At 40.2% G+C, this 14,244-nt stretch overlaps 1 protein-coding gene across 1 annotated transcript in view; it reads right to left on the bottom strand.

Moving 5' to 3' along the window:
- Nucleotides 1-4,722: 4,722 nt before the first annotated feature.
- LOC134542853 (frizzled-4-like) overlaps nucleotides 4,723-14,244 on the bottom strand; it is an 88,344-nt gene continuing 78,822 nt past the window's right edge. The window contains exon 3 of the mRNA XM_063387423.1: nucleotides 4,723-9,092. Coding sequence (XP_063243493.1) covers nucleotides 8,575-9,092 — 518 coding nt within the window. The 3' untranslated portion in view covers nucleotides 4,723-8,574. The remainder of the gene's footprint in view (nucleotides 9,093-14,244) is intronic.

Below are 14,244 nucleotides of genomic sequence, written 5' to 3' on the forward strand. Positions count from 1 at the left end.
TTACGCCATGGACTCGTTCGCAATGCTAGGAGGTTCAGGTTAGCAAAGAGCAATATAAGATGAGCGTAACGGGACAATGTGCGTAACGGGACACTTTTCCGCGCGTGCAGCCGGCGTTCATCGATTTATTAGACGTCACGTCAAAAAAATATAACAATAGTTTGTGAGGAATAATTACATATTTTCAAACTACAGCTTTAATATTTCTCATTGTGTTTTTTTTTTCACTTCGGAAAAGAATGGAGTTGGAGGAATATCTGTCTGTGCTGACGTATGGCATGCCATGAGTGCCTGGCCGGATTACACGTGTCCTCGCTACCCCCCTCCCCAATGGTCCTTGGAAAGCTGTAGGCCTACACGAAGCTAAAGGGAAGGGGGCCAGGCAAAATGATTTTGGCTCTGGACTCGCAAGTTTCTCTCGACGACCCTGCAGTGTTTCCTTGAGTCAGTCAGCTTAGAAACACACAAGATATTCCAATTTCTGAATTACGTGTTTGTAAATCGTGATAGTTCTGAGCAAGACCGTACGCAGAATTGTTTTTTAGTTGGGATAGAATCACTTTGCCTGCCGTTTCTTTTAAAATTCTTTACTTTTGTTAGTGGGAATGATACATTTTCTTGTATTTCTAAGGGGGGGGGGGGGGAATATATATCCACCATCTCCTTCCACTGCGTACGCCACTGATACTGAGTAATTTATTTATAACTTGTGCTAGTGCTACGCTGTGAATTTCTACGCTATAGTAGAAGTTTTAAGTTGTGTGTTTCTAAGCATGACAGTTTTAAATTCAAAGTTGTGGCTGTTCTAAGTGGTGTCTCTCCAAGTTATGCGTGGATCTTCGTTCAAACCAGCTCTTAGCAGTCGTAGCAAGCTCAGCTGTGCGCATGCGTGGCTGTCGAGGTGTCGACAAGGGGGCGGACAAAAATAAACCCGTTCTCCACCGCACCCCGGCGTGTATGCGCCATTGTTGTACTGGCCTATGGCAAGTTCCCTACACCACTGCATCGCAGCTTACTGCAGTTTCATGGAGGATCCCCCCCCCCCCCCCGGAAATTCCACAGATGTTACTCGTAAACAGACAAATCTTACACATTTCTTTCATGCCACATTCGCGTAGTCGTCTGTCCGATGTGTCAGATCTGATGGTGCAGATGCGGATGTGACAACTGGATTTGTTCATGGGACCTGTGACGTCAGCTGCTGTTGGTACAGTTCTACAGTTCAGCGGAGCGGATCTGTCCGAACTTGAACATCCGATGTCAGACAGGTCAGACAGTACCATCTGCATATGACGTCATGAACAATATTCGCCAATGAGAAGCATGGTGAGTATAAACAAACCTCGCTCGAAAATATTTATTTCTAAACAAATTGCAGGTTTTTTTTAATACCATTTCGTTTCAGACACCGTTTTGTCTGTTGTATTTGTTATCCGTTAAGTTTTCTACTGTTTTACAATTTCAAGTTTTGTGGTTGGTACTTGGTAATGTCTTGCAACTTTCGTGTTTTATAAACGACCGTGGCTTCCTTGCATTGGTAGCGTGTTGCGTTGCTGCGTTTATAAAGCCGGCCTAACCATCTGCAAAAAAAAAAAATTAATAGTGACCACGACAAAAAAAAGTAGGTACGAGCTCTGTTTAATTACATGAGAGTTCATTGCGTTGTACATATGTACTAGTATTTGATTTTCTGGCGTGCCCTAAGCTAGTGCCTGTCGATGGTTTACACAATGCGTACTATGACATACAAGAGCAAATTTCCTTATTTATTTACGGTTGCATTTTTTTTTAACTTTTTTTTATTCTTTCCTTAAAGGTAGAAGGCGTTGTTAAAATTCGCTTCATAATTTGCCATAAATGTACAACAACTCAATGAACAAACCACAACAGATAAATTGCACGATCACATAAGCTCGCTATGCGCAAAAAAAATGTTGGTATTTGATGAAACTAACAAACACCATGCTTATTGCTCATGTCAAAAATTATACTTGCCATGCACATGCTCCCGACGATATGTCATTCGAACTCTCTTACCATTATGTTTAAATCCATTATAACGAAGACATCAGATTTTTTTTTTTTTTTAGTTTTCCGGAGTACAGAAGAGTAAACAAAAAGTGAACATAGTTCATTTCTGCTGTCATTGATTGATTCTGCGTCACTGGAGGGGACGGGGGAAAAAATATAAGGCCCAGTCTAGCTGATTATCATCATACGTGGCAGCTGCGTTTACAAGGAAGGGGAGGGAAAAAAACGAACACACACACACACACACACACACACACACGTGTGGCGAGGTTTATTTCTCAAACATTTTTTTTTTCTTCCTTCTTCGGTGTCGTGGAACGTGAAATGTTCCATGTGGCCTCTTTATCAATCAGTTAGTTTCCCCCCTTCCCCCGCCCCAGACCCCACAATTACATGCTCCACCATTGCCCCTCCCTCCCTCTTCAACGGACGCGTTTTCGGAAAGCGCTCTCCGGCCCAGCGTCGCGCCAGCGGTGTGACATGTTTATCTTGGTCGCTGTCAACCTGGTGTTTGTTTAGTCAGGCCAGAAACCCATGGCTCCGAGCGAACACAAGGAGCAGGGACGAGGGTCGTGTTGGGTTAGGGAGCGTCTGGGGGAGGAGAAGGGGGGGGGGAACCACTCTTGGGGTTACACAGCCAGCCTCCCCTCCTACAAAGCATTCCTCGGGAGTGTGGATGGGACCTTCTTCACGCCGTCGAAGAAGGGGCGGCCACAAGAACATCACCCGGGCATTCCAACACGAGCGTGTGTACAAAAAAAATTATTTAATATTCATAATTACACACGCCGTGAGTAACAACCGGAATAATTTTCTGTTAAAAAGTCAGTCCGTCCATAGTTATGCAGTACCTACTCATCTTTGAAAACATTTCACGTGGGATTGTGTTTATTGGCGGTGAAAATTAAGGCGATACGTCTTTTCTAACACTTAACATTTTCTGCTATTACATAATACATTGAAATTTTAAAAAAAAATAACATAGGTCATAAGAAAGAAAGTAGAATTAAGCTTTTAGTTAAATGTTCAAAGATATAAGCAAACCACCACAAAATTTAACCACAAAACTAAAAAAAATAAGCATAGACATACACATGCTGGAGATTAAACAGCGATGTGATCATGGTAATAAGTATAAGTAGGTGTTCCAAAGATTTTTTTTTCAGCCCGTTTTTTTAAATTAGCTAGGTTTTTGGATTGCCTTGTCGCCTGATCTACTTTGTTTCCAGAGCCTGCAATGTACAGTCCTACATTCTGCGGCAGGGTTAACTTGCCACAAAATTTAACATTTTTCGGAATTAGTTACAAGGGTCTACCAAGAGCGTACCAGAATTTTGTTTCACGGTAAGTAGGAGAGGGGAAGGATGATATATGTACAACCACTTTTCACGCAGTTTGCTTTCAAATTTGTTAGTGGGAACGATTAATTAGGATTTAGGGAGGCGTTGGTGCCCCTGGGGTCAACACATCCTTCTACCAGTATTGTTCTGTAAACAGAATATTTTTTTAACAACTTTATATGGTTCGTATGACGCTTTGAAAGTGGGAGTTTGGAAATGGGTGCCCTGGTACTACTTTAAGACAAGTTACATGAGACATACAGTAGTTGCCCGTATATAATGGACTCGAGATGGAATGAGGCGGACCCTTCAATGGCGGATACAAAATTTTATTTTGGAAGATATTTAAAAAAAAAAACATAAGAATTTTGGTATTACAAAAAAACCTTACGTCAACAACAAAGTCTGTCTGTGCATCATGACGGGAACAGATGCCAGTACCCGAAACGTCGCAACTGTTTTGTCATAGGAAACCTACTCAGTTCGTCGGTGTAGTCGCCGTGTTGACCAAAATATCTGTTTATCTTCATCTCTTGTGCTCGTATATTTGCTGCGTTGTCCAGGTTTGGTTGTCGAGAAGCCTAAGATGTCCATCAAGTTTTGACCCTGCCCGAACACGCCCGAATATTCACCTTCGGCCAACCTCGGGATTTGTTTTATTTTTGCGCAGGAAAAATGAATTCAAATATTAAAAGTGGTCGGTTAGGTGAGCTACATTAAAACACTTTTAAAACACTATGGACTGTTAGGTTAGTATAGCTACATTAAAATAAAACAGATTATATATATATATATATATATATATATATATATATATATATATTATAAACCGGAGGTTGGCCGAAGGTGAATATTCGGGCGTGTTCGGGCAGGGACAGAACTTGATGTACATCTTAGGCTTCCCTTTGTTGTCTGCCTGCATTTACTGCTGTTGAAACTGTCTTGTCATTGTTAGCCCCACTGTGTTGGACATAGCTAATTTAGGATTGTTCTTTGTGTTTTTTTCTTCATTTTTTTTTATTAATTTATGTTCTTGATTTTTTTCCCATGACAAACCGTGCAAAACTGCAACGTATGTCCAATAAAATTGTATCAAATGAAAATTCTCCACTGCATGAATAATTTAAAGAACGTAAAGAACAACTAGGGGTTTTGAAAGTTACACTTATCATTCATACGGCCTGCCAGTAGGTTACGGTTGTATCCCAACTGGGCAGTCCTTTTTCGCTACCTTACCCGAAATTCTTGGAATATACCGCCATTTTGTAGTGTGTTCGGAGATTCCTGCGATTAATTAGTACAGAAAGCATGGAGTGCAACACCAAGCCTGTTTACATCCTGACGTCAAAGAAAACATGCAAGAATGCTGTGCCGTCACTGAGATTTATTGTGACTACTGGAACCCTTACTCTCTATTAGGATCACATGGTAATTGAAACTTCTTTTTAATAATGTACAAATTTAATTATAAAACTAGCGACTTAGCACTATTTACAAAAATAACAACTACATGACTACATTTATTGCAAAATCTACAATGAATGAAACAATGTACACTTTGAGCAAGGGTGAAAAGTAATGGACACTCAACATTTATATACAGACTAATGGTGACATTCAAAATAATTTACACAATTTATTTCAAAGAATATTTTAAAATGGACACTGACTACCCGAGCAAAAAAAAAAAAAATGTTTTTATCTATTGTTGACAATACAAACATTTCATTTTCTTTTAAATTTGCACTGCTTTCTCACTATAAATATCTATCCAGTCACTATAGATTTTATAAAATACTACATATTTTATCAAGCTGTTCATATTTTTCTTCTATTCGTTTGTACAAAATCATTTCGTTAACTGAGGTAATTTTGTTATTTACACAAGCAGTGCTGTATAGTCTCGATTGCAAAATTAATTAATAAACTTATTAGTGCAAGAGAATGTCTTCACATTAAAACATATAATACCTTATCTTATGACTAAAAAAAGATAATCAAGCTAATTAATCACATAAAAAATAGCTATAAGTTCAACTGCAACACTCACATCTTCCTTGAACTGACTCCTTCAAAAATAACGTAAGAATTGTATCATTACTGGACGGCATACACCGAATAAAACAAGAATCACAGACAATGCCCTGATGAAATAAATGATTTGTTCTCTTGCAAGTTTGATCATCTCTATTGTATAATGCAAACACTTCAAAGTTGCATGAGAATTGAAAATGTGTGAAAGTACAATGAAAGTTACAAAACATTTTTAAAACCATAGTCACCCGTCAAAACAATTAAAACGACTGCAGTAACAAACTACTAATAGACTCAAATAAATTAAAAATGGAAGATACATGTCATGGTTGGACACTTAACAAAAATATAAACTTTTAAAAGAACTGGGAGCAAAATTAAAGTGACAAATGCTGGTTTTAAATAAGAAAATTGCAAAAACAGAGACTAAAAAAATTCTGAGAATTTTTTTTGTTGCATCTTACTAAAAACAAATCCTGTCATGTGAATGTAGGGTAGGTGCTTTTACACTCAACTGCAAAGTCTCCTTGTGATGAGAATTAATTTTCCATGGTTATCAACAAGTGTTTGAGAACAGGCTCCGAAAATATTTAACAACAAATGCATGACTACTGACCTTCAATTTCGAAGTAAGGTCACATTAAAAAGTTAGTGAATAAAATTCTGTAATTTTCTTGTCATGGTTTTTGTTTACTGCATCACTCTGTGGGGTCTTTTCACTAAAATTTTATAGCGACCTTACCTCAAAGTTAATGTCAACAGCCATGCTACAGTGTTATAATATTTACAGAGGGATTCATCCTGGGTGGATTGGAAATGTGACAACTCAATATTGATATTAACTATCAAGAAAAATGACAGACTTATAACATAAAATGTACAATAACACTATTAAATAAGACATGAAATACAAATAAAAATGATATCAAAACAGCTTTAAAGAGTTAATTATATTATTCAAATAAGACTGAATTTTAAAACAAATGTTTCAGTCGAGTGTAAAATCACAATAATAGTTGTATCTACATTAAATTATATACTCATTTATAGTGCACCATGGTTATATTTTATTGTACCTGATGAGAAAAGTCACTGAAATATTAATTTTGTTTTTGTGCTTATGTTTAAGCGATATGTAAGTTTTAAAATAGCTTTTCATTAGGATTGTTTCATATCCTGTGTGACAAATGTAGCCCGCATTCCTCACATTGTACAAAAGAACTAGAAGGTAACTGTAAAATCTAATACTTAACTTTTTTTTTTTGCAAAACATTACGAAAGTTTATATCAGTGGAGAATTTTAAAGTTTTACTCATTGCTTAGTGAACACATTTTAAAATGTTTTATTAGTTTACTTGCAATGGTTATAAACAGTAGTTTTTACTGAGCTACGGACAAAATCAATGCGGAAAATAAAATATGCCCCAGAATAAATAAAAAAAATTACTTCTTTGATACCCGAACATTTTTACAACCTTTGGCTGTTTCATTAAAATGTTATTACTCAACCAAGTCCTCTCACCTTGTTAAGAGAAGCGGAAATATAAGGCCATGGTTGTTAAGTTGCTAAGTTAGTGAAAAGTCAGACAGGAAGAAAATACTTTAGGTATGGTAAGAATATTTTACCAGTAATAATGAACATCATGTTTCTCCATAAACTCCACTGAAGTAGTATATCACATTGACCAAAAATGTGAATCTTTAGTACCACCATGTAAGGTACATTATACAGTCTCTCAACAGGTGTGTAAATAGAAAATAAATGTAATGTGTGGCAAAACCACATATAAACTGGCCGAGATGGCAACTACACCACTGGACTTTCTCTTGCCCTGCATCTAGGGGCAATACTATGATTCTAAGACGATCCCAGGGCCGATGTAATCGTTACAGACCCTTCCAAGCAACGAATATACCAACAGCAGATCAATATGCCCGCTGCTATAGACCTGGTTGAAGACGATGACTTTTGTGCATCATTTAAATAGTGGCAGCTCATGATTTGTTGACTAGTACAACTATAGTATGCACACATACTTGACAGTATGTGTTCCAAGAGCAGTGCTAGAGTCGGAGTGACGATTCACCTGAAAGATCTGAAGGATTCATCATGGGCTTTTGTTTAACACTGCAATTATAATTGATTGTAGGGCTGATCCAAGCATTATTACGCTAGCATGTAAATGCTTGCCAGGAGCAGTGTTAGTTTGGTTAGCTAGAACACTCAATGTACCTGTGAACAGCCGAGTGCAAGTTCAAAATGGGCAAAAAAAGAGCCAGGAACATAATAAAATAAATCGATAACCTGAAGATAACAAAAGATCGCATACTGTTGTCTCTCTGTGACCTTGAGGTGCTTCCTGCACAGCATGCTTTGCCAAGGACAGTGTGTCAGGTTTGTCATTTGACCAGCACATGAACACCCGGTGGTCTTTGGACTATCTTGAATCAAAGACAATTTGCAAGTCCAAAACGGGCACGAAACTTGTTAGGGTCATGATAAGAAAAAAAATAGATAACTGAAGATAATCAGGATATCGCATATTGTTGTGTCTGCCGTGTTCTTGAGGTGCTTCTAGCGCAGCATGCCTGCCAAGAGCCGTGTGTCAAGTTTGTCATTCAGCCAGAGCACTAGACGAACATGTGAACACTTGGTGATCTTTGGATTAGAGTTGAAGACAATGTGCGAGTCCAAAATGGGCCCGTAAACTGGTTAGAATCACGATTTAAAAACATAGAAGACTCGACGATGACCCCAAGATCGCACGCACATTGTTGTCCGTCTGCCAATGTTCTTGAGGTGCTTCTGGCATGCTTGCCAAGAGCAGCGTGTCAAGTTTTGTCATTCGGCCAGAGCACTAGACGGACCTGTGAACACCCGGTGGTCTTTGGATTACCTTGAGTTGAAGACAACGTGCGAGTCCAAAATGGGCCCGTAAACTGGTTAGAATCACGATTTAAAAAACACAGAGGACTCTACGATGGCCCAAGATCGCACACTGTTGCCAGAACACTAGACGGACCTGTGAACACCCGGTGGTCTTTGGATTATCTCGAGTTGAAGACAATGTACGAGTACAAAATGGGCCGCTAACTGGTTATAATCATGACACGCTTGCCATAGCGCAGCGTGATCCAGCCAGAGCACTAGATGGACCTGCGGAGGACGTCACACGGTCGTCTCGCTGCCGTGCTTGCTGCGGCGCTTCTTCCTGCGCGCGCGCGGCAGCGGCAGCGGCTGCGGCGGGTAGTACTGGATGGGCAGGCACTTGACGGGCGCCGGGCGGTACGGCCCGAAGCTGCGCAGCGCGACCCGCCACGCGCGCAGCGTCTTGGGCGACCACACCCACACGAGCGCCGTCACGCCGGCCACCATGGACATGAAGAGGCGCAGCAGGAAGACCCAGAGGCGCGGCCGGCCGTCGCCCCGCAGCCACGAGTCGCGCAGCCACAGCTCGTAGGCGAGGCTGGCGACGACGCAGGAGGCCGGCAGCGAGTAGAGCGCCGCGAGCACGCCGAGGCGCGTGGTGGCCGCCGCCGCGTCCTGGGGGCGGCGCTGCGGCGAGGGGCGGTGGCGCGCCGCCCCCGCCACCAGCACGGCGCAGCCCGCCGCCAGGTAGCAGCACTGCGGCAGCAGCACCAGCAGCAGCAGCGAGCGGGAGTTCTGGCGCCCCACCGAGCACGCCCCTGCACGACAAACATACAACATACAACATCCACACCGTGACCATATTCTTTATTACTGTGCGAACTGTACACTTTTAGAAATCCAACGTTTCCACTTGATGTAAGCTTTTGGACATACGCCATTGCTATACACATGTATGTAAGTCTGTAGAAGAAAACTACAAAAAACACAAATGACAAAAACGCGAATTACGCAAATTAAGCGTTTATGTCATTTGTGTTTTTTTGTAGTTTTCTTCTACAGACATACATGTGCATAGCAATGGCGTATGTCCAAAAGCTTACATCAAGTCATGCACTCCCATTGCACAAATCTTTCAAAGGTAATGCCAACGTTTCCACATAGAAATTTAAGTAATGAATTTCCTTCAGAAAATAAATGGAATATTTTATGTATTTTTTTATTTAAATGTTTTAATACCTACTTTTTCTTAAGTCGATTGTTCGATGATTTAGTTTAAAAAATCGTATTTATTAATGTTATATAATACACGAAGCACTCATTTCAAGTAACTAATACGCAAAAACACATATTTGGAAACACAATTCCTGCTGCTTGTGTTTATGAGGCATGTTGGGCTGGATGGGAAAGCAGTCACGTCATTGCAGCCCACTAAGAATAACAATAATCTTTCAAAATTAATATCTCATTGACCTTACGTAGTTAAGTTGCTATTAAGTTCTTGTTCTGTCTTCACTATTTTTTTTTCCTGGAAGGGAGGGGTCCATACCTCCACAGGCCTCCCCGCCTGGCTACGTCCCTGTGCTTACAAACATTGAAAATTATACGATACATTATATATGTTACTAATGATAACAGTGGTAATGGGACATGGGCCGTGGGAAGTGTTTGATGACTTAAACATGTTCACGGAAGCTGCTCTCAAGTGAAACTTTTTTTATGTATAAATTACTTAAACGATAATTCGATAGCACTATATGCTTATACACTTATTTATTTTGTGTTTATTTTTTCTTCCACCCAATTAAATTCACCAAAAAAAAATTAGTTTTTATTAATAAAAAAAAATTTGTTTATCTACACAGAAAATATTCCTGTGTACAGTTGCAATTTTCCACGTGCAGCAAAGGCTTCTGATGCATGTCTGTAACATTTCATTGAGTTACCTAGTATTAAAAGTTCTGAACGCATCTGAAACATTGTGTGCTGTATGCAATATGTTTCGAGTTTCTTTTAATTTGCACAATAACATCAGCGCTTGCAGGCGCTTACAAGCAGGATTAAATTTATTTGTAACTCTGAGAACAAAAGAAAAAATGAGCTTTAAGTACTTCTCAGTACATATGCTATTATGTATTATCCTCCTGAAATATAGGCATGGGGTTAAAGTAGTCAATGAACATGGCATAGATACACCAATATAGAGCAAATGCGTTAGCAAAAAATTTAAGTGATTATATTTTACTTTTCTGTTTTGAGTTACTTTTATTAATACAGTAAAAACTACTTGAAATAAATACTACAATAAAATATTTCGGGGCGGTATTCAGTAATACCTTTTGACTAATAATAGTCACGAGATATTTTCATTATCCTATAATTGTAGGGTTCGAAACCAGTCTGAGACACATGAGCTCTATGATGCCTGATATTTTACGTGACATTATTAGCTCTTCGTATTTGGCGTCAGACTGGCGTGAAGACGATTGACGGGGGAGAGATAGCCGGATAAAAATACAATGGATCCCTATTTCAACGAACCGGTTTGTTTAATGTTTGTTTGAAATATCTCGACAGGCCGGGAGCTGTCAGTAGGCCAAGTGCTAAGGGGACAAAAAAAATTGGCACGCGACAGAACAATGAAGAGCATTGTTAGATGTTGCGTCTGCTGCTCTTTTTATGGAAGCAGCTCTTGGGACGAGATGGGGAGTTTAGTTCCACGCTCCACAGCTAGATGGCACGCGCTGCCTGTTCGGTCGCCAGCATCTCCGATGTGACGGAGAGGAAAAAACAGACATTGTTTTTGGCAGAAAACCAAGGCAGTAAACATACATATTGTAATAGGGACAATATGGGGAACTCTTAAAAAATACGCGATACATTTGATGTCAGCGAATCTGGTGACGTGGAGTGTACCTACGTTTTTGAACAATGTGTTTTAAGTGCGTGAGAATAATTACAGCAGTGGCATCTAGCGGCGTGAAGTGGAAAATAGCTAGAAAGTAATACAATTAATTGTCTCGCGCTTCGCCAAAGCTAAATGGCCAGACTTTCTCATATTGTCATATTACGACATTTGATGAAAGACAATTAATGACTTGGCGTTAGCGTGCTACTGGAAAACTTTAAGTGACCCGCTATGCAGTTTTATTGATTCGATCACAGATTATGTAACGCATCACTACGTAGCACAGCGGCCAAGGTACAAAGGACATAAACTTAAACCAGATCCTATGTTTACTTTGGTTTAAGCCTTCGCAAAATTAATGTTAAAGTAGGTGGTAGAGTGTGATTATAAGAAAAAATCAAATCCATAGATATTGCACAAGTAAATGCAGAAATAAATCAATTCTTCATCAAACTAAACGGTGATGTAGGTATGTTTCTGTTAAAAAAATGTACTACAAATTGTTTCATGCACTAAAACGAAAAAAAAAAAAAAAAACTAACACAGAAATGGTAACCAGCTCGATAAAAAGCCTGAATTATTATGACGCGAACTATCGTCGAAGTTGACTATCCGTTTATTTTTATGGCTGTAATTGGGAAAAATCGATACTTAAGAATTTGACAATCATATCCATTATAAAACATCTACTATATTTCAACCACAAATACGCAGAACTTTAACCGTCTCCGCTTCCGTGTCATTGTATAACGTATCTAAAAAGTTAAGCGTTTCTGCCTTATGACGTTAAAACTTGTGCTTCAAGATGCGGTTGAAACAAGACAAGCAAAAACAAGCAAAATGACGATAGGTATAATTGCATCGAAGCTCTTGATTTAGTTACGGAACTCCTACTTCTTCCACTCGGTGCACGAGTACACGTACGGAAACACTGCTCTTACAGTGATGCCAGCATGCCCGGAGGCGCCGCCGTGTTTAATTTTGTCCGAATCCAAAGCTGGCGTCGTTTGTTAACGCCAGCTAAATGACTATCTCATTTAACCTCGTTGACTTGTGACTGACAGGCAGCAGTCGCTGCAAGAAGCCCGCTTCCACCGGTTCCTCTATTTTTCCTTGTTTTTTTCTTTCCTTCTTCCCCTCTCACTGTCTCTGTCTCTCTTTCTCTTCCAGTGCGCTTGGCCAGAGAAAACAAATATCCCCGTTCCAACACTTTATGAAGTTGGTACCCATGAAGCTAAAGCGTTTCAACTGGTGGTACGCGTACCACACGCGGTACTCAAGTGTTGCCAGAACTACGGACATTTCTGTGGATATACCAACATCGAGTATTATTGCGTTTTTTTTTTAGCTGGTGTAGTGAGTGTGGCATTAAATCGTGATGTTTATCAATGAATGAAGACTTTTATATTGTGAAGTGTAGACCATATTTGTATAGTTAAAAAAAATATATATTTATCGCAAAGTTATCAGACCTACCGAACTGATTTGATTTCAGAAAGGCCGATAAATGTTATTTTATTGAAGTCTTGTACGTCCTTTACAAGATACATTTACTTAAGAACTCGAGACCTGCATAATATCACGTTCTCTCCGGGTGGCGCGTTTTTCACTCCGAAAACCGTGAGCCAATGAAAATGGTAATTCAGGTGAACAATCATTTGCGATATAGACTGTCTCCGAAAAAAATAACACTAATTTTGGAAGTCCCTGATTAACACGGCAAATCACCGTAAATTGCCCATACTTCATTCAGACTCTTCAACACGTATTTGGACGAGTGGTAGAATTTGTGGCTAACATTTTTAAGGTCACTGGTTTGACTAATTAACATTTAACTTAAAAAATATTAATGGCTACAACTGTGGTGGCACGAATTTTTTTCCTATTTGCTTCTTTTTTTTTCAGTTACTCATTACCTTGAAAAATTCCTTTCGTATTACGTGAGTTAGAAAGTATGCGAAGAGCAAATTTCTGTTTGGGTGTTCATGTTTCTGTTCTTGGTTATTTGCGCTAATGGACGTCGTAATGCAAAATTAAAACATTTTATGTCAAGGTACATCTCACAACCTTGTAGCTTTTCTTTTTTTACTGTTATCGTCATGGACATTCAGAGGCACAGTAACTGGATTATCATTGGTCGAGTCAAGACCGGAAAAAAAAACCTCATAATACAAAATACTGTAGAAGCGAAACAGACAATCGAATTTACCGCAAAAAAAAAAAAAACAACAGAGTATTTAGTTATAGACCAGAATTGACATGCATTTTGATTTTAGAATCTACGTTGGGAGGTGCAAATTCATGTGTGTGTATGTACCTCAAATTCACCTCCCCCTCTCCAACCCATGGAGAGAGAGAGAAAAAAAAAAGGACATTTCGGTCAGGAAGAAGTCAGGCCGGCTCTGGAAATTATCGACACAGCGCAGCTACAAGCGAAAGAGGATGGGTACGTCGACTTTCCCCCCCCTTCCCACCCTAAACCATCTGTTCCATGACAAAGCGACGCGCTTCCGGTGTGCTCCCTATCGGGCCACTTCCTGCTTCCCTCTCACTTCCCCCCCCCCCCCCCATCCTTTCCATGGTCCCACATACTGTCACCAGTGTCGTGCCCTACAAACCCCCCCCCCCCCCCCAATCAGGGGACCATTTGCTGGCTTCCGTGTCGCGTCCTGTTCATCCGTCAAGCGGCGAGTGTGTGTCTATCGGCCTCGCGACTGGTGGACGACGGGGTGCTGTCAGCCACCCCCCCCCCCCCTTCTAAACACCGCACACACCCCTCACCATCACCATCCCGCCCGATAAGCTGTCGATAAGATAAAAAAAAAACTTGCCCTCCGCCAGAAAAATCACGCACTCCCCGAAACACACATTCCCTGGCAGCAACTTCCCATCGGCACGGGGTCTTCCTCGTCGACACAGCGAGGGGCAAGGGTGTCCACAGTTAGTACTTTCCTCCTAGATCTAGTTCTTTTATAACTTTTTTTTGCGGTCTAGTACATTTACGCTCAGATCTAGTACTTTTTTGAAGTGACAACGTCTGATAAATCGATGAACGTCGGCTG

This window comes from Bacillus rossius, assembly GCF_032445375.1.
Source record: "Bacillus rossius redtenbacheri isolate Brsri chromosome 9 unlocalized genomic scaffold, Brsri_v3 Brsri_v3_scf9_2, whole genome shotgun sequence".
In the NCBI taxonomy this organism is placed as follows: domain Eukaryota; kingdom Metazoa; phylum Arthropoda; class Insecta; order Phasmatodea; family Bacillidae; genus Bacillus; species Bacillus rossius.